At 29.6% G+C, this 23,075-nt stretch overlaps 1 protein-coding gene across 1 annotated transcript in view; it reads right to left on the reverse strand.

The window, feature by feature from the left end:
- The window catches only part of LOC113518331 (probable cationic amino acid transporter), a 214,434-nt gene that overhangs the window by 37,496 nt on the left and 153,863 nt on the right, over positions 1-23,075 (reverse strand). Inside the window, exon 11 of the mRNA XM_026903202.3 lies at positions 1,766-1,920. Within this exon, the coding sequence (XP_026759003.1) occupies positions 1,766-1,920 (155 nt within the window). The remainder of the gene's footprint in view (positions 1-1,765; positions 1,921-23,075) is intronic.

A 23,075-nucleotide genomic window follows, 5' to 3' on the forward strand; every position in this document is an offset into this window, starting at 1 on the left:
AGTAAATATAGTAGAAATGCAAACTGCGAAGAATCGAACACGTAAACCTGGTATACCAAATTCCTAATCCTACTCTAGGTGACGTCTATATATAGGAGATATCTAAGAAAAATTGGTTTAGAGGGATTTTAATAATAGCAAAAAGTCAACGCTCATAATCATCTTCCTACCCTGTGATTATTTAATAATTTATAATAACATTTTAGAATTATTGTCTAGGTATTTGTATATTTGTTCTGGCATCATATAATAACTGTTGCACCAAACTGTATGTGGTTGTTATAGTTATATTAGAAAGATTTAAGTTGTAATCTAGCATATGTCTTATCTTGATACGTAATCTAATAGTGGTTACATATTTTTAAAATTCGCGCGTATGAAGTTACAGAGAAAAGCTAGTACGAGATATGATTACGTGAGATGTAGGTTCCAATTCAAATATCAATCAAACTATCATGATCGAATAGATAAATATAATCTACTTAGAATATTATTGGTCTATTATTAGTACCATTATTAACAAAACTAATATGCATGGTATTAATTTACTAAATAACTTTAAACATTTAAAAGTAAAATCAAATTAAAATAAAGTCATATTTCATACTCGTATCTGTCGTTAACTGTCCTGTAAAATATCACTAAAAGTGTAATTGCGGTTGTCAATCCGCCGGTCAAGCGTGGAAACTACTGGAAAAATCATAAATTACTTATGTATAATACTAGCAGTAACTATATGAGACAAAGTCACTTATTATAAGTCACTTCATTAGGAACAGAGATATACGTAGGATAAGATTAAGATTAAGAGTACGTAATAAACTATTATTAATGTTTAACAATGTAGTTACTAAGTATATATAACAATATTGTAAAATACTGCGCTGTGTAATATTATCATGTAATAAAAGATAATGACAGAAAATGAGATTTTAGTATATGGAGGAATATAAGAATTTAATTGTAAATGAACAGCAAAATAGAAAAAATTATATTACAAAAATTTTTTGGAATAGTTTTAAAAATAGTGTTTATAGTGAACATTGCATATGCTCAAGGTAGGATCATGTGGTACTTCTATTAACTTGCCACAATAATTATATTAAGAACAATTTGACCTTTTAAATAAAACAGCACAATGTCGAAAATCCCTTACACCGAGCAATGGTACCCATGAGAGAATTTTAATAATAATAAATAAATTTACAATCGCAATCAGGGGTTCGCCAGTCGGTTTGAATATAAAATGACTGAATATGTTAGCTGTAATAAATTTAAATACAAGTTCAATGTATTTAAATTGTTACGATAAATTTGTATTTTTGAATAAAATTTATATTTATTACTATAAATATATTTATTTAAATATGGATCATAGATAATCTTACCGCCAAACAAAAATTGAAAATACTGCGATGACATTAATTAAAGTTCATAAAATTTTCTCATTTACAAAAGTCTGGATTTGATTTGATTTTATTGACGTTAATAAGAGTAAAAACTTAAAATAAAAATAAAAAATACGTCTAATTATATAATTAAGCATCGAAGAAAATCTAAACTGATAAATGATGATTTTATTAATAAATTGCCGGATGACAAAATTATTACCATTATAAATACAAGAGTATTCAAAAAAAATCTATATAGAAGTAAGACAGTATTTGATAAATATAAAATAGCAGATAAATAAATGGAAGATTTAAAATAGACAATTTTAATGAAGCTGATACGGTCTAGAAGATAATTACATGATTAAACTTACAGTAAATGTAGTTTCACGTTGAGTGGAAGCGGTGCCTTCTGGTTCCACAGGGGTTCTCAGACTCTGTGGCAGCAGTTCAATTAAGTTCGTCGAATGAGGTTGGTAACGTAACACCAGGACGCACGTCGACACCAATGTGTAGGCCAGGAGTGTACCTAAGGAAAAGCAAATTTATTATTAGTTTGTTTGATCCTACAGCTGTTGGTAATTATATTGACTTTTCTGTTTATTACGTTTATTATCATTACAGACAGGATTTCAGGCGTTTGTTTATATACAGATTTTATATACAAGCTCTATAGTAATATATTTTTTAGATATTGAGCAAGTTTACTGTGTAAGATTTTAATATATAAAAATCCCGTATCACAATGTTTGTTCACGCGTAATCTCCGAAACCGCTCAAGCTATTATATCGAAATATCGTAAAAATAGAGAGAGTAGTTTATATCTCGATAAGTGATTGTCGAGATCTTGCATCTGTATGGTTTCGGGGTGGGTTGCTATATATTTGTAAATTGAGTTTGTATATAAAAATATTATTTATTTTTATTATGTTTTCAACATTAAATAGATTGACTTTTACATCATCGATTATATGATGGACGTAAAATATGGCACACCAAATCACCATACAATTATATTAAAATGCAAACAAGTTGACAGCCGATTCGATGGAAAGTGTTAATCGGTCCGTTGCCTATAAATATAAACAGTGCCATGGATGTGACATGAATGGGAGAGTTATCGCTTATGTCAAGCGAAACTTTTAAATTACGAGTATACCGTTTTCATCGACAGCTTGTGACGCGGCGGCATTGAGATTTGAATCCACATAGACGTCGAAAGAGGTATTCTATAATCCATAATACTTACATATACTTAGATTGCAAGTATTAACAACATTAAAAAAAATATAGAAAAAAAGTTTACATTTATATATAAAGTGTAGTTAAAATCAGTTAGTGTTATGAAAATGAAAAAGGATGCCAATTTAGCTTAAAGTTCCTGCAGAAGCAGAAACGCTGATTTTCAATTAGCACCTCATTACCTAGCCCGGTCCATCGAGATTACAAATTAAAATTTAGAGTAATATAATACACAAACATGCGTAAAACAATAGGTAAAAAACAAAAATATCAGTAAAAACAATAATAACAAAAGAAAAACGAGAACAAAAAAGTTTTCGACCCTATGTGTAGAATAAAACAAGTATCCAAGCCAATTGACAATGGCTGTACGATAATTCACAAATTACATTATTTCTAAATACAACATGTATTCTGATAAGACAAACATTTACAAAGAATTGGGGAAAAAAAATTAAAATTCAAATAATAGAATAAATGAAGTCATAATCCATGGTATTTGTTAGCTACATAGAATAACTAAAGAGCAAATTTTATGAGTTATCATGAGTTTTTCAAAGACGTAAAAATAGGGTAGTTAATGTGTTACTAGTTTATATGCATTCTTTTATATATTATATGAGTTATATTTAATTACCATAATATGAAGCTTCTAAAGTGAAATCTAAATCTTAAACCACGTTATACTATGTTTACGGTCTGACAATTCAAATAAAAAATGCAATTTAAAATTAAGTGGAAAATAAAAAAAAAATAACAATAATTTTATGTGTTTAATTTTAATCGCCTTTGAAATTCTATAATATTCTTGCTTCCAAATTTTATTATTTCTAATTGTGGTGCCTCTAGGGCAATGCTCGGATTTCACGGGCCTAAATAAACTCATGGATATAACAGTAAATATGTTCAAGGTTACGACGAATCTTTTCAAGGTTATCGTAACCCTTATGAGTGTAAAATTAAAAATAAATATTTTGTTGTTCTTCGACCTACAAATGAAAAGGATCCGTGATATAGATCACGATCCTTTTCCATTTTGTTAAAATAACAATATTAAATTTCTTTATTACATACGAGTAGCTACTGTTGAGGTAGAAATTATTAACATTTTAAGGGAGGGGCAAATTCTTTTTTACTAGTAGAACATACTAGTGAAAATGAACATTTTTTAAAATGAAATATGAGTAGAAAAAATATATAAAAAAAAATACGAGTCCACCGTACTAGCATGGAGCGTCCAATTACATCGTAGCATGAGATGGTTTGCATTTTTTCTTGTTTTTTTAACTTGTGTTTCTTTGGAAAAAAGTGTACACTTTCACTGACAGAGCACTACGAGTACAAGGATGCTAATAATTTATATTTTGCTATGTTGACTAGAGAATGTTCAAAATAATATTATATATAAATAAAAATAGATTTTACTGAATTATGTGTTATCGTTCGGTTCATTGGTCATTTGATAAGAATTATTTTATTTAATTCCGCTTGCTACCATTATTATGTATGCAGCTATCTAATAATATACCCAAAGATGCCGAAACACGGGTATTGCCAAACGTGCATGATTAAAATGACAGTCGGAGCTTGACGGATAATATGGAAGTTTATGGGGAAAATCTGGTAGTAATACACCACTATTACTACCAGATTTTCCCCACAACCACACCACCACCACAAATTTATATATATACATATATATATATATATATATATATATATATATAATTGCTTGAAACAACAGAAATATTTGTCATAATTAAATAAAAAAATTTATTTTATTAAATTGTAGACTTCAATCTCTTATAACTTGTGCTGTGCAGTTTAATAATAAAAAGTGAGTGTTTATTGAATAGAAACGTTCATTGTCTTGAGTTACTTCAGCCAGTCACATCGCAAGCAATGCCGATTAAATGTCAGCTACAGGGGATGCCGGCTTTGTTTGTTGGAATTTATCCTTTTGCTCGTCGCTTCAAGAATTTATTTGATTGAAAACATGGCAACAAGATATTTAATTTGAACGAATAGTTAAAGTTAAAAAAAAGATTTCTCTTAATTTAACGAATTCTGTAACGTTTATAAAGTTAATTGCTATTTTTAAGGCGTAATTTCTTAATTAACGTGATGTCATAGCTTTGTACTGATTAGATAATATACAATTTTGAAACATCGTGTGGCCCTGGAATAGAATGGGCCACCTCTTTCTTTCTCGTAGGTATTGTAAGAGGCGACTAAGGCAATTTAATGGACGAAGGATGGGTAACAGCGTTTTTTGGAAAACATCACTAAAGCTTAATTGCGGTTGCTAACTCGCCTGCCAACCATGGTAACTACTGGAAAAAGGGGAGATCTATGTTCAGCAATAATGATAATAATAGATACTAATAATAGCGTTTATTGAGTTTATCAATTACAAATTATACTAGTTATAAAGATTAACAATACATACACACCAAAATGAATAATATTAACAAAACTTAATTACACAAATGTAAGGTAAATATGCAACTATAGGCGGCCTGGCAGCAATGGACAGCTAACAACTGATACGATGAATCATCTTAGTCGAATATGCGAGTAGATATCAAATTTGAAGAATTTTAAAACTCCCATAAAGTAACGACTGTACTTTCAGTACTGTAGTGTACTTATTTTTGTTTTTAATATAGTTTTATAATCACAGTAGACACAAAATAATGAGTTATTTTGTTTATTGTATCGCCACAAATTTATCGGCCATGATATAGCTTTTAACTTCCCCATGAGGCGTTTTCCCAGTAGTTGTCATGCTTGGCAGGCAGATTGGCAACCGCAGTTAGGCTTTGGAGATGTTTTAAGAGGGACGCTGCTGCCCTTCCCTCGCCCTCCTTTAGTCGCTTCTTACTTACATCAACGGGAAATGAAGAGGTGGCCTATTCTAAGCCGGGACCATATGGGAAATCGGTTTCTGTACCTACATATATATTTAAGCCATAGAGATACAGGATCCCTCGATTTCATACTTAATAAAGGAACTTTATGCACAAAATTTTGTTGCTACTTTGTTTGGTGATATCTTTGTCATAACAGAAATAATTAATCTTTGCTAGAAGCCTGCGGTGAGGAAGTTATATGTAGTTAAGAGACGCTCATAAAATATGTGTGTAAAAACGATGGGGAACAATTACCAAGTGTGATGATAAACACGATACGATGAACATATATATCTGAGGTGTTTATATAAAGAAGAAGATAATGGAAAATTTTACAGTTTTTTCAGTTAACAAATAAATAAATTAATACAGGTAATTATTATTTTACAACATCCTGGAGATAACATAAAGCAATGCTATTATATTTATATAATGTTATAAATGATTTATTTATTTATTTAAATAAATTTATTGACAGAATGAAATTTTTTTTTATACAACTTAGAATGGCAATCAAGCTAATGGCCCACCTGATGGAAAGTGGTAACCGTCGCCTATAGACATGAGCAGTTCCATAGACATAACAGAGTATACTGTTTCACCCAATATACCCCCCATGCGTTGCCATTCCTGAGGATTCAAGTGGTATTATCCTCCTCCTCTGTATCTTGTAAATTCACCCCATATCCCACCCTTCAAACCGTAACACAGCCATGCAAACACAACTGCTTTACGGTTGAAACACGAATGCGACAGAGGTACCCAAGCAAACGACTTTTATACAAAGTCTCCCTCTGGTACAAATATGGTACAAAACTCGGACTTAATGCTAGTAACATTCTCTACCAGTCAACTTTTTGGGATTATCACATAAATATATAATCACGATTTTTGAAACTAAGAGAAATGAGTATCAAGGTAATTTTACCTTAGATATGAATAGTATAAAGTATTGAAATACTTCGTTATGAGTTCTGACCACTTGGGCACTTAAGGGAATTGTCATTTCAAAGAATATTCTATTGATAACCAATTCTATTAATATTATGCGAACTAATTAGCTAGTAGTTAATATAGAAAGTAATATTCAAGAAATGGAAATTGGCACGAATTACACCACGCAACAAGTTGGAACTCTGCACTAACTGATGTCTAGGATTGAAATGAATGCAAATATTAAGAAAGTTTGCAAGTATTATAAGCACATTTAGGGGATTCCTTTGGGTAACTTTATGTATTTATAACATCAAAATGAAATAGATCTCATCTCAAATTTTATATTCGTGTATTTTTTTAATATCGTCACCAATTATAAGTTAATTACGATAAAACCTTTTTTAATCAAGAGGGTTTACACGAGTGTATGATCGTTCACATTAATTTTAACATTTTTTAAAAAAATTTTTCGAGTATTTAAGTAACACAAAATATTTATTTAATAAAATTATTTTTTGGTATAAAAAATTATGTTGATTCGTGAAATAACTAAACAAAAATTTTATCAAAATCCGCCTAGTAGTTTCGTTGGAATAGCAAGCACTTTTGTCGCTATGGACGTGAATAACAACGGACGTAATAGAATACTGCGTCATCAATCATGCGTTGTCTCGCTTGCACATTGAGGTGTTGTCTTTTTATATCGGAAATGGCCCAAGATATTTTAGCGCGTTCGTACAACTACAGGTGTAATTGGAGTATAAAATTCAATGCTGATTGCCGCGTGGAGGTCGACCTCCACGCGGACCTCCACTCCTCTATTGATAGCAATGGGGACTAACCTTTCCATTACTAACAATCCCTTTCCCTGACGCTGTCGTATTGTACTCATGAAGGATCAATATGCACACTTAGAATGTAGTACATGCATGAATGCATTCAGTACATTTATAATGATTTATTTATATATTGACTTTTTTATACATATTGAGTCCGTGCATGAAGAAGGTTCCATTCTATATTTGTCAAAGCATTAGAACCTAGAAGTACATGCATTAAGTACGCAAGTAGTACAAAATTATTACGTGCATCTTGTATCTACTACACGCTACGAGCAGAGGGAAAGCGATTATCAGTAATGGGGATCTAATAGCTCCATTGCTAGTAAGGTAGACCTCTACGCAGTCGCACTTGGAAATTATCACGTCTAATTCTTATGAAATTCGTCACGATGGGTTAATAGATCTTCTTCCACTTTTATCATCTTTAACTGATGCTCCGCCAGTGTATATTGATAGAGCAGACGGGGTTATTATTACATAATTAACCATTAGAAATAAGTAGCTACGACCCGTGTGCAAAGAGGTTACATAAGCTCTGTATTGTTCATATCATGTGCATGAATTGTTTCTTCCTGGTAAAAACCAATATGACCATTGTAAGACAAGTTACTGTGGCCACAGTATAGAATGGACCACCCCTTTCTTTCCTGTGGGTGTTGTAAAAGTCGAATAAGAGAAGGGAGAGCGAGGGATAGGCAGCAGCGTCTCTTTTAAAACATCTCTAAAACCTGACTGCGGTTGCCAATCCGCCTGCCGAGCATGGTAACTATTGGCAAAACCTCTCAAAGAGGCTTATGTTCAGCAGTGGACAGTTAAAGGCTGACATGATGACAATGATAGTACAAGTTACATAAATTACCACTATTTTCTTGTAATTTTACTAATGTAACAAAATATTTTGCTTTTTAATTAATAATAAATAAATATTTTATTTAGGTTACATAATATAAAAATATTTGCAGTAAACAATTCTGTTTCAATTCTCAATAAACTGACATTTTTCTCTGTAACTGTAATAAAGTCGATAAATAAAAATACTTTTAATAAAACCATGTGATATATTAATATTGCAATTGCAATATTAAAAAATTGAAAGCTTTATTTTTTACAAAAAAATAATCACAAAACCATGTTCATTAACGTAATAAAAATGTACAATTTATTTTACTTTTAATTTACTCATTTTAATATAAAATATTTTGGTTTCATTTGTTATTAAAGTATACTCTTAATAGTAACTCTTATATAAACTTAATATAAAGTATATAAAGTTTTAAATGTAGAATTATAATGCTCTTAAATAATAGGTAGTTAATAGTTAAACAGAAGTTATTCGACAGTTGAGACGCAAAATCGTGATGAAAGCAGCTATTATAGAAAGTAAACTTATCGAAATACGATACAAATTGAATATTCAATGTTTACTCAAAGTTTCTATACGAAGCCATATCGAAGTTGAGACAATGTAACATAAGTTTATTATATTTCTGAGGGTCTACATCGCAATTGTGGTGCATACACATGATTTCAATTCGTATCCAACCAAATCACGTGTCAAATTCAAATGTGACTCATTTGATATTTTTGCCGATATGAAAAGAAATATTGGTAATATTGTTATTATAAATGTTAAAGTATTGTAAAGGTGTTAAGAAGTAACGAAGGATGGTTGCTTTTCAACTTCAACGGCTTATAAGATTTGAATAATATTTAATATGCAGAAAAACCATATTCTAGATTGTCATATAGGATACTTTTCCCTTATTCAAGTTGGATGAAATATAAATAAAATAAATATTTTGGCAAATCACTAATAATATAATTTTATTAAATTTTACGTATTTAATGCAATATAGATACGTAGGAAATTAATTTTATTCAAATCCAGTTTGACGTTTATGCGTAATTAGATAGACTACGATACATTATATTATAATTATTATTTTAACTGTGACTATAATCCCAGATTAAGATACGTCGCGGGACATAGCTAGTTCATTGCACATTTTGAGATACAACTAATGGTCCACCTCCTTTGGCATGTCCTGATCGATTATATGAAATCAGTTCGCAGTTTTTTGTTTAAATGTGTATGTTGAAAAAAATGTTAGAAAAGCGTTTTTTAGACTAAGGCATTGATAATAATAATAATAAAATAGTTTTTAAATTAAGAATTTTAGTTTTTTAGTGATCTGTTTTATCGATCTTTAGATTTAATTCTAATAACTATTTACAGTTACTTTAAAACAATTCGTATAAAGAAGTATTTGAACACAGAGCCAGGCTAGGTTACATTGTCCTATGAAATCTCGTATCAATTGATTTTATGTTAAAACCAATAGCTTAACGTGCCTTCTAAAGCACAGAGTGGCTTCCATTTTGTAACTGAGTCGGGTATTTTAGAAGTTATACAAATATTTGTTCTGGAAATTTAGTGGAGCAACTGTGGCGACAAATAGGGCTTTTCGCCACTTTGGTTTGCTAGTCAAGCAAAACTTTAGTATTATTGAACATCTATTGAAAAATAGTAAACAAATATGTTATTGTATTAATGCGTGAATACGTAACGTATAATACATGTTATAAAATAGTAATCAAGTTAGAAACATGTTATTTATTACTTTGTTGTCATTGTTTATAATAAAAAAATGCAAGAGTATAACCTCAAAATTTTGTATGAAGTCTTCGGTCTAGCGAAAGAGTAGGCTACCATTTTTTGCAGGGAAAATTATTGTATTGATTACAGTATTGATACTGTAATGTTGATGATGATCATGATATGAATCAACTGGGTTAGTCACTAAAAGATTTCTTTTTATTTGATTTTGAATTTCATATTAAACAATTATTTTATTTGCTGTAGAAACCATGGGCCCGTGGGGCCCAGATGCAAAACATTTTTATCTTTGTTTAATTTATATTTGTTTAATTATTTTAAATGAAATTCAAAACATTCAAAGACAGATTTATTTAATTAAGACTTTAGAATATCACAATTAAGTGCTCTTACTTATAATCTTCACTAAATTTTCATTAATTGGTTTAGAAATACCAAATAAGCAATAAATAAAATACGCGTAGGTGTTATGAACGTTTTCCGATAATAATATAAGAGATAAAGTGAACATATAGTCCTTATTATAAGTTAATATAATTCATCATTAGTTCAGCCAATTAGTGGGCGCGTTAATAATTTATCGTAAAGCTACATATAGGACATGGTATGATTTTAACGTTGCGATATAAATAGCAGAGTAAAATATATGCAATTGTATGGAGATGCTTTTAATTTTCCGCGGCGATACATAATTGTATAACTTTTTGCATTCCTATTATATTGTGACGGTATAATCGTACGAATCCATTGTCTAATACTGAACACAAGCTACTCCATAGCCGCTTGTTGTATTTCATTTAAATTGGTTTAGCTGTTGAATTATGATCAAGTAGCGACCAGTTCAATATTATAAATGTAAAAGTTTGCAGAAATATTTAGATTATTATTACGAGTATTTAATCTCGGTTACGCCGATAAATATATTTATTTATTTATTTACACTTTATTGCACCATTTATAAAAAAGTAAATACATTTAACTGTAATAAGAAATGATACAAAAGGCGGCCTTATCGCTAAACAATCTCTTCCAGACAACCTTTGGGTATATAGTTATAATTATAATTTACACACACATACTTTATTAACACAAACACATTTTGTATTTTTTTTTCTCAGCGCTATAGCCCTGTATTAAGCAAGTTTTTGTGAATAAATGTTTGATAGTTTGGTAATATTGTTAAAACTAGCTGTATACGCAACGTCTTTTGCGTTAAAGTGAATTTTGACATACCATTGGGTGTAAATTGTTATTATTTGTTGAGTGTATGTGTGTGTGGGGTGAGGGGTAATTTTTTAAAATATTTAATTATATGTAATATTATAAAGAGGAAACATTTTGTTTGTTTGTAATAGACACACTAAAAGTGCTAAACAGATTTAAAAAAAACTGTCACCCAGCTACGTTATCAACGTTTAACATAGGTTATATTCTTTACTTTCAAAATGTTGTACGAAGCCGGGTCGGGATACTAGTAGTCTATATTTTGGTATATAATATACGCTGTATATACTATGACAATTGGTTTACTGGAGCAAACGCTCAAAATGCTTTTTGATGAATTAGTAACATACGAACAGACAAATGACCAGACATGCAAAGACAGAAAAATGAAAATTATTTTCATTCAGAGTCGTGTGTAATATTTAGTGAATAAATTTTATTTTAAAAAATATTTTATGTAAAATGATGAGTATGTTATGAATTTATATTCTGTAAAGAAGATATTAAAATCATTTTGTACTATTTATTTATTGTATTGAATTATTATATAGATATGTATATAGTAAACGTTGCTGGCGAATTTTATTATATTAACGTGCATATAATATTTAAAGGTATTATATAACGTTATGTAGTTAGTACGTTCAATTTTAATAGGCAACGTGGGAAAATTATTAACTATCTTCAGCACAACGTTATTCCCTGAAAATTGTGAGCAAATTATATCATAAAGTGGATCCCACTTTCGCAAATTGCCAGCGAATAAATTGTTAGGGGCCAAAGTGATGATGTTATTTATTCCAATTCATAGGTATGTACCGAGATTTAATGAGATTTTCCATTTTTACATAACAAGGAAAAAATAAAAATAAAAAAGCTTATCAACCCACATTTTTTTTTATTTTTTTCCAATATTCCTTTGTACTCCATAATTTTACTGCCATATTCTACCTTACAAACTGAAACAGTACTCGTATAATGCAAATATAAATGTTTCAAAGCAGAAAGAATATATAGAATTTGATTTATAAATGTAACTCTAAAGGGGGATGGGATTGTCAGTAATAGGGATTGGTAATCCTATTGCCAGCATTAAAACTTGTCAGGTCCTCCACGCGTCCCTCCAGGATACCATCGTGGTTAATTCTAGATCAATTCGTCACAATGGGCTAACTGACCTATCTCTATCTTCACCCATCATCACTCATTGCTTTCCTACCTGTGTACACCGATAGCACAGGCGGAGCTACTATATCATTTTCATCATTGAAAAAAAATAACAACTATGTATGCGATTCTTGAGTGGCGACCATGTATGAGTAAACGCAGTGTAGGACAACCCCCCCCCTCTAGATGGAGTGACGACCTGAAATGCGTTGCAGGGAGTCAATGGATGCAGGTGGCTCAGGACCGTTCTTTATGGCAGTCTATGGGGAGGCTTATGTCCAGCAGTGGACGGATAATGACTGAAATGATGATGATAAATTTATTTATTTATTTACTATTATTTCTCACCACTAAGAATTAAGGACTTAATATTGCAAAACTTGCAAAACATTTTAACAATATTATTTGTGGGAAACTTGATTTGTGTTAACAATATAAATGATGATGTATACAATTACACTTAATTAGAATCATTGACTATAAATAATAAAACGAGTCTTTCATGTAAGAAATATGTGATCGGAACATAAAAATACTTACAATGTAAAAATATATTACGTGAACAAAATAAATTATGGCTTATCACATAGAGGCAGGTTTAAAAATTCTATTTTATACATTGTGAACGCTTTGACCTGTGTTACGCTTCGACGTACGTTTTATGTTGTTGCATACATCATGCTGTCCCCGTCAGTTTCATTAATATTAGTATTTAAAAAGTCGTGCCTTTACAAATTTTGTGTTATTTATTCTTTAGTCAATCAAATGGATTACGGTTTTAAAAATATTTTTTATTATTCAACTTAAGAGATGTTTTTGTGATTGAAGTAATTAATTAAAAATAGTTATTAAAAATTTAAAGGAGAACGACATTTTTGTATATTAATTAGTTATTAAATATTTATATTTATCTTATTTAATTTTTATTTATATTTATATGTTTCATTCTTTCAAAAAAAATTGTTTAATAAAACTTAGTATTAGAATTATTCGGTTTTACTAAATAATATAAAACACGGCGAATTTAAACAATAATTGAGAAAACTCTAAGTGATTAAACATTGTTTAGTCGGCGTAATGGTCATTACTTGGATTTTATGGGCTAAATTCGGTAGATTATTAATAAAATTTACAACATTAAATAATTAAAAGGAAATAATTGTTTTTTTATTATTTTTTAACGATATATTTCTTTTTTAAGCAAAAAATATCTTTTTAAATGAAAATTTCTTAATTTTTTAAGCCACTTATAAATTATATGAAACTCTTATATTTATTACTTAATAAAAATTTAAATGAAAACCATAAATAACGTAAACCTTTATTAATCTATATATGACTCTTTATTTAGGTCAATGATTAGCAGTTCAATAAGACAATTGTTTATTCGCAGAGCAAAGTTATAAACGAGAAGGAACTGCGAAAGTCGGTCGGAGGCGTCTATTTTGATGAGAGACAAAATTAAGATATCGATGAACTGTCTTTGACTTCTGTGAATATATTTTGGTGATTATTTTTTAATCTAAAGGGTTTAATGGTAACCTTTGTCCCTTATTGATTTTGCCAATTTTAATGACGTCTTTCTTGGAAAATTGTTAAATTATTCATGGCGCAGAATATCTTAGTTTTCGGATAACGTTTTTCGAGACCGTATAATCTTTGTTACTCAATAAGATTTCTAATGGGATAAGACATGTTAGTTTTCGAATAAAGTTTTATCTTAGTTTTCGGAGAAGAAAGCTGTGATTGGAGAACAATAAAAACGTACTGACATACTAACAGTGCTATCACAAAATCAAGACAAGGAAATAGTTCACTAGTGTGCGTGTTTTTTATATGTGTGCACGTGACAATTGTGAATTTATATGAAGTTAAATCTGGAAAAATAGTAAACATCCATAAATTTGTTACAATTGGAATTTAAATTCATGGATATTCAGAACTTATTTGAGATAAAATAGATATATTTTACTAACAATATTTTGATTATTTTTGATTATTCTATAATATTGCATTCAAAGAGTAATGTTAAATGCACAATTATGTAGAAAATCCACAATTTCGTGATCCTAATTTATGATATATTTAAGTGCAACACAATTTTAACCAACAACGATAATCTGTAACTAATTTTACTTAAAAAAAAAGAGAACAATTAGAACTTGTTGTGATCATACTCTCATCAATCAGCTTCGAGCTTATATTATGTATGTAAATGTAATATTTTCTGTCTCGCTCTAAGATATGTGTTAATATATTTTTAACTCTTTTACATTACCAATCTATATCGCAAAACTGTGTATGTTTGAACTAACAGAAAACTGTGTCTGACATAAAACAAAAAGAATACAAAAATCGAAATCGGTAAAATATGACCTTTTCATTTTTTGTAGTTGCCAACACTTATTGTTTTAAAACATCTATTTTGCATTCTCGTTTTTAAAACTCATTTGAGATGAAGATAATTCAAAGGATCCGGTAACGACAAATTCGAAACTTAAAAATAATTACCAAACAGTTAGATATGATTAGGTATTTAAATATCTGTGTCAAATGGTCTGTCACGTCACGATATTAAAATATAATAAAAACAAATCTATTCAGTAGTTTACGTATGATATAGTAACAAACATTCAAAAGTCATTATAAACTTTCAAATTTATAATATTAATAAGGTAGGTTGGAGAACAGATAGGTATTGTGTGTGTAATTTAATGCAAACATATCAACCCTTATCCCCATAACCGTAAAACGTCTTCTCGGTGACAGATCCCTAGGTTCTACTACTTTCGTGAGCCCATTTAATTTTATCGCCTGAAGTACAGGTGGTGAACATGTTTAGGCTGTAGCGCGATATTTAGATACGTGACAAAATATATGTATATACCAATTTTTACTAATCATATAAATGTGAAAGTGAGTTTGCTTTTTTGTTACCTTATAATGCCTTAAAAATTTAACCAGTCACTATGTAATTTAGTATATATGTACTATATAGAACGGAGAAGACTATAGGCTACTTTCTATCCCGGTCAGTAAACATATCTCGGTCACGCAGACGAAGGTGAAAGTTAAAGCTACTATTAAAGTATAAAGTTGGTATACATCTACAGATTGTGATAAACTAAAGCGAACGTATAAAGAGCAAGTATTGCCAGATGATTAGACTAATGAGCCTTCTTAAAACATCACCAAAGCTTAATTGCGGTTGCCAACCCGCCTGCCAAGCGTGGCAACTACTGGCAATCCCCTTTATGAGGGAGGCCTATGTTCAACACTGGATAGTTGACAGCTGATATAATAATAATAATTGCCAGATGGTTATTTTTTTCGTGAATTTAGGTAAAAAAATTGTGTTAATTTAAGAAAAATTAAATGGACGAAGAGATTTACATTTATTTTTTACATTTATTTGAAAATAAAAACTATCATCTGGCATTCCTTTAATGTTTTAAGGGGGTAATACTTTAATACATTCACACGATTGTCGGAATACGGAACATTTCTGGCATATTTTGCAATAACTGTTATACTTTGAGTTTATTATTGAGGTTTTCCTTGAAGACTACGCCAGGGGCTCTTTAAAAAGGGCGTATTAAGGTTTATGAAGGATCGGTGATTTGCACGTGACACCTCTGGTGTGTTAATCGTTTACTATCGAATGGATTTTTATATGTCCTTACTAACATACTATAAATGTGAAAATATGTTTTAGGTATGCCACTTTTTAGTGCCATAACGATTTAACTAGTCACTATGAAAAATACATGTTCTATATGAGACGGAGATAGACAAGGCCACTTATAATTCTGGTTAGTGAATACATCTGGATCATGCTGGCGAAGTCACGGGTAAAAGTTAGTACATCAATAGTTATAATAAATATTCATATTGAAATATTCAAAATGAGTCGTGCTGCTGGATCTGCTTATGGATATGGTGGCTTTAGTTGTTAGTTGTTAAGTATTTAATAATAGTTGTAAGCTATATATATTTCTCTGTACTTATTGTTGCCTATAAAAAATTGTTACACTTAGTTCTAAGCTCCATAATTGTATATATATTTACATTATTTTGTGGCAACAATTGTTGGTAAACTTAAATAAATAAATAAAATAAATAAATAAAAATATTTTCATTGAACTTGTAACCGTCATATAGTAAGGCTATATGACAAATTGCAACCCTATAAAGATCGACAAATATAATCTATTACATTCAGAATTCGTGCCATACTTTTAGATAGAAATGGGAAAACCTATTGTTTCTAAAATACATTCACGAATGTACATCCGTTTGTGTTGGCATGAAATCTGACGGCTTTTCAACTTCCAACACTGCAAGTGTTGCAACTGTTTCAGTAAATTTACATGGAAATTCGTGTACAAAGCAGCTATAAGTGGAACGAATAAAATTGTACAAAAATATACATGCACAAGTTGGCTAAGCGGACTTATTCGTAGAGCAGTACAAGAGTTACATTATTACAGTACGAGTCACGTGCGTACGAGATATTGTTATTATTTGTTATTTGACTTTGTTATTTTGATTCTATATATTCTGTCGACTTCGATGTCGACGTGCACATGTTGACAAGTTATTTTTTGTGTATGTAACATATTTTTTTTATTATTGAACTGATTTTGATTATTATTTTTTAAGAGATTTAAAAAGGGAAAGGAATATTTTATTTTGTATCTTCATTTATGTATGTTAAGCGATATCTTCGACAATTTTGAATCGATTTTGATAATTTTATTGATATGTAATTTATATCTTCAAAATTATATTTTATTTGCTGTCTATTTCCTCATTTTATTAATAATTATTGAGGTCGACTTTTATTTTGAAGAAAAAATGAAAATGACTTGTAAAAATAAAAAAAATCTTTTTTCGATTGTAATTTTTTAAAGTGTGTACTTGTATAATGCCTTCTACATTGTTGAATTCACTTTGTTAAGGTTTACTTCTGTGATGTGTTGATTTCATAGAAATTTTGTCAAGGACAAATCGATACTTGTAAAAAAAATCTTAAAAATATTTTACTTTGAGAAGGGAATAAAAATGACCAAAGTTACACGTATTTGGTCGGTAGGTAGAGAACATTGTTCACGTAGCGAATTCAATTACACGAAAAGCTATGGATCGACCGACGAATCTTGCGGCAACCTCTTGGAATGTATTAGAATATATTATTATACAAGAACAACATCATAAAATACAAACGAACTCATAAAATGTTTGCCAGCGTGGTTTTATTGCTGTCTAATTGAAGTCTATAAGAGTTTTATTATTTAGAGTTTCCGTTTATTATCGACAGGAAATAATGGAGTTGCCATTCATTTATTCCGAAATCCGTTGAATAACAATTAAAAAAAATGATTGATAAAATTACGAACTGATAGTATTTCTTTCATGTTATAACCGCAAACATACTTGACCCAGATATCTGAGAGCAATTTCAGTTCGAGTCTCTTAGGATCGAGTTATTGGATCGCATTTACGTGTTACGCATTTTAAAATATTTTCAAGTATTTTAATTATTGAAAAGAAATCTATCTATTATTCCCTTTACTTTCAGATACTAAAAGAAGTAACACGTTAACGATACCCAATAGGTACGGCGACAATAACAGAAGTTGTTGTTTAATTTCAAACAGTACAATTCTCTACTAGAAAACTTTTTTGAATTATTCCCGGAGTCACAGTAACTAACGTGGACTGCAAGCCAGATTTTATAAATAGACACTATTTTTATTTCTAAATCCTAATGCATATATTTTCTTAACTTATACATGGAAAAAGGACTGTGTGAGCTTTATATGTATTTAGAATTAAAATATTTCAATTGGCGCGAATGAAAATAAGATATTTTCATAATTTTATATTTTCTATCAATAACTAGTGGTTCATTTATATAATAAACTGTCATTATGTACAAACTGCAACATCTACTAAAGTTTTATGTTTCTTAAATTAGTTTATTGTTTCCACGTAAATTGGAGTGAAGTACTATACAAGTCTTTTACAAAATAGCAATCGACGGCATCGTTTAGTTAAAAAGTTTTAAAATCACTTGAGAGTTGAGAAGTGCTCGGCCCTGTCTCGTCTTTTCAATATTACTCGTCCGTCTATTGCTTTATTTCCGGCCCTTGCTGTGAGTAATTACTACTACATGAATGTTGGAAAAGACTATGTAATAGTCTCAGAATATAGTAATGACTTGGAACTTAAAAAAATACCTTTTTGCTATAATTGTAGCTAAAAACTAAACCGTGTAATTTACTTTGTTTTTGGAGATATTTTTTTTATGATTTTTTAAAACTGTGATAACTAGAAATATCATTTTTTTTTTCTGTAACCTGTAACGCATACCTTTAAAAACTGTTTTTATTTTTGATATCATAAATTAAAAAATAATATAAATAATATGACTTTATAATTTTCAAAGGTAAAGAGGATGGTATTTTTTTTATATATTCTCTCATAAGGTGAAAATTCCACAGTATAAAAAATAAATACAAATAAATTTTTAAATATGCCAATGAAGCGATTTCATATGATGCGTTTCATATACTAAAATTTCATTATCGGTTTACTTATCCAGTGGGACTACTTAGATTGGTAAACCGATTACGAAACTTTGAGGACATGTTTTAAACTCCCTAGCACAAAAAATATGAATAATTTTTAATAATTACTATTGCTAATATTATATTATGGGCTACTAATATAAAAGAAATGCTCTAAATTTCAAGTCAATAGTATTTAGTAGTTGCTGGGATATAACGTTGTGACAGGTGGACGGACGGATAAATTCATACTATAAAAGTTCCTTTGCATATTGAATACTGAACCCTAAATAGCACTGAATAAAGCATATTTTAAAAAAATAGTAAGCTTAATAAATTCATTTTCAGATTACACAAAATGCTGCCATTTTCCCTGCCACCACATATCGCTGTCAGTCTCTGCACCTCGATCACAATCTAATTAATGCACTCGTGACATTTTGTTGATATATTTACCCTTTTCATTGAGCGAACTGTTTCAATTTAATTCAATCCGCATAAATTTGATAATTGAACCCGTAAAAAATATAATTATTCATTTTAAACAGATCGGGCGATATTCACAAAAAAGATGATCATTTTGATATATTTTATAATTATTATTTCGAGTTAATCGCGTTTTGGATTTTTTTTTATTTTTAAGTTTATCATAATTAATTCCTGAAAATATTTTTATAAATATTGACAGTGCCATTATTTCAGTAATCACCATAAAAACGAAGACGTAAAACTCGAATCTATAAAAATTGAGTTACTAAGTTATTAATCTGTGCCCACGATAACGATTATATGTACGTATACAATAATAAATATATTTTTTATTTTAAATTTATTAATTTTCTTGAAAATATAATTGAATCTTACTATGTTATTGAAACTCTTCATTGTTTAATACAACATATATGTTTATATGGGTAAGTAAAAAGCGATCTAGGGATGAACAGTAACGTCCCTCTTAAAATGTTTCAAACACCAAACTGCAGTTGCCAACCCGCCTGATAAACGTAATAACTACTGGCAAAAACCCCCAATATATTCAGCAGTGAACAATAAACGGCTGATATGGTATGGTAAATGAAAGTACATGACAAAGTTAATATTAAACGAATCCCCTTAAATAAAGAAATAAAAAAGAAAGTTGATTGTACGTTTGAACATTGTCCAGTACACTCGTATTAATAGAATTGTATTGCTCAGAATGCAGCTAGCTATCTTTTTAGTTTTTAATATATTGAGAGCAAATGTAATAGTATAGAATAACAGAAATAAAGTCAGTAAGTTCGTTAAACTCCCGTCTAGCTATATCGATATATAATAATGAATAAAATTTTTACAAATAATATAGATATACGAGATGTTTAAAATACTTGTATAGTGGGACAATGTATAAGTGTTTTAAATAATATTATATAACATGGTCGTTAAAATGAGCTTTTGACAGGCGGTTCTAACTTAAAGTGGGCCACTATATTCTTTCCCGTGGGTGTCATAAGAGGTGGTAAAGGGAACTTAATGATCAGCTTTCCTCTTAAAGCATCAAACAAAGTGTAACTGTGATTGCCAACCCGTCTACCAAGCGTGACAACTATTGGCAAAAAATATGGGAGAGACCTGTAACTAGTCATGGACAGTTCACGGCTAATATAATGATGATAACGAGCTTAGTGAACTTTATTGTAAAATATCATAATTTTACGTTAAAAGTATGGGAAACTATTAGTTTATTTGTAAATTATTTTTAACATACGTACTCTGAAAGTTTTATAGTAATGCTGTAAGCTTTATTTCCTTACTATGATATCATTGGGAATAACTGTATATTTATTGAATTGAAATTCAATTGAAAGTGATTTTAACAAATTACTTTCAGTTACTGCTTTTATACATATTGTATACAAAAGTATATAAATATATGTCTCTTTAATATTATCTCGATTATGCTTAACAAGCTAGAGGGTTATGAATTTCATGCATACAAATTTAAAACTTTGTAGCTTGTTAAGGGTTAATCTACGGTTTCTATTTGACATTGTGAGTATAATCCTCTTAGCGTGTGTGTAGATGTGCATGTGTGATACTTTGTGTGTTTGTGTTCTGAGTTACGCATCGACATTTTTTTTTAATTCTGTTTCATTTTTTAATAAAATACTTCTAATGTTATTCGCTGATATAACTTTTCTATAAGTGATAATGTTTTAAATTGGTGAAGTCTTTTTTAGTTCCATAAATTTTTTTGTTAGCAAACTTTATTTCCTTGCAATATTCTCCATCCAAAGGTTGCCCACTGTTTTCTTAGCGTGATCTTTTCTTGTAATCATTTGTATTTAAAATAAGTTTACTATTATAATCTCTTGAAAGAAACAATAACTAGTATCTTTGTTCTATAATATAAGTTTAGATAGTAAGATTTTAATGACAGGGTAGTTGCGACAGTCAAGTAAAACACATGACTATTGCAATTATCCTGTCATTAGATTCAAGTGAGCTTCTTTAGAAAATTGCTTCTTTACATAACAATGCATTAATAATACATTACATTAAGAGCGTTCATAACTTCAGGTTGTCGAAGTGTCAAAACGTTGCAATTATCTATTAATTTTCAAAAAGTACTGAACAATTTCCATGTTTTTGATTAATTTAGCATTTCCCTAGCAGAGAACTTTTTAAATAATCAGTCAGAAATATAGAATTTTTTTTTCATTAACAGATGATAAATACTTTCTTCTTTTGGTTTTCCAAGATTGATTGACTGGAAGAAATCCCTTTAAGGGATAAGTCCGCCTTTGTACATTTTGGTATAACCTAATATCTATATTGCGATGTTGTCACACTTCGATAAGCTATAGTTATGAACGCCCTTAAGTGTTGAGAATAAAAAATAATTAAAGGTAGAGTAACAATGAACGATTTAAAGCCTGCACTTTCCAAGTGATTTTAGAATAATTCCTTTTTAAATAAACTACACCGCTAATTGTTATTAGATATTCGCTGAGTCGTATAATGGTTTTGTTCAATTTGTAACGAATGAGAAATATAAAAATTCATTTTGTAGCAACACAACGGCGATTGAACGCTTGTGCTTCGTAAATTTTAATTTGTTTCAAATAATGAAGTAGAGAACTATTAACTTTAATTAAATAGCGTTATGAAAATATTCATACCCAGACAAAGTACAATAGTAGGTACTAGTATTATTAAGTGAATTTGTAAGGACGTATGGATAAATGTTTAATATTCTTTCACGCAAAAATTACTGAACGGATTTGAATGAAATGTGGTACATAGATAGGTTACATCCTAATCGATCGCATACTACACTTCATATACTGATTAAAGCAGGTGAATCCGTGGGATACAGTTATTACCTAAATGAAAATGTTAACTTTATATAAATGTTCACATTAATTCCCATCTCTTATAAATCATGCAACGCGAGTCTAGTATATTTAGTACCGTATAATTACATCTACTTTATTTTTTTTTAAATCTACTTTATGCTGTAGTACTTTAAGTAATTGGTAGCACGCAGTTTTTGTTCCATTATAATAATTTTGATTTTGTATGTTGGGAACTCCAACAAAATTTATGTGTGGCATAAAAAAATTATGTTTTATTTGTTATTATTATTAAAAATATATATCATTCGACATCAATAGGAGAACGAATGAAATTATATTTTTATTTATCGTATGGTTCCGGCATGGAATAGGCTACCCCTTCCTTTCCCGTGGGCATCATAAAGCGCGACTAAGGGAGGGCGTGGGATGGGCAGCAGCGTCCCTCTTAAAATATCTCCAAAGCCTAACTACGGTTACCAATCTGCCTGCCAAGCGTGGTAACTGCTGGTTAAACCACCTAAGGGGAACGCTTATGTTTAGCAGTGGACTGTTAGAGGCTAATATGTTAAAAAATAATAAATATAATAAATATGTTATATATATATATATACACATATTATGTATTCATTATGTTAATGAACATAAACCATTAATACTAATATTATATATTAATAATAATAACTGTACAGGGTATGTATATTCCTAATATTAAGTACTGTCGTTAATATAGTTTGGTTTTTTTAAGAATTATAATTTTTTTAGTATTTGGTAATAAGTTTATTTCTAGAAAAAAAAAAAAACAAATTGTGACTCTATAATGAATACTAACGCTA

Source organism: Galleria mellonella, unplaced genomic scaffold, assembly GCF_026898425.1.
Source record: "Galleria mellonella isolate WM207_F2 unplaced genomic scaffold, CSIRO_AGI_GalMel_v1 utg33, whole genome shotgun sequence".
In the NCBI taxonomy this organism is placed as follows: Eukaryota; Metazoa; Arthropoda; class Insecta; order Lepidoptera; family Pyralidae; genus Galleria; species Galleria mellonella.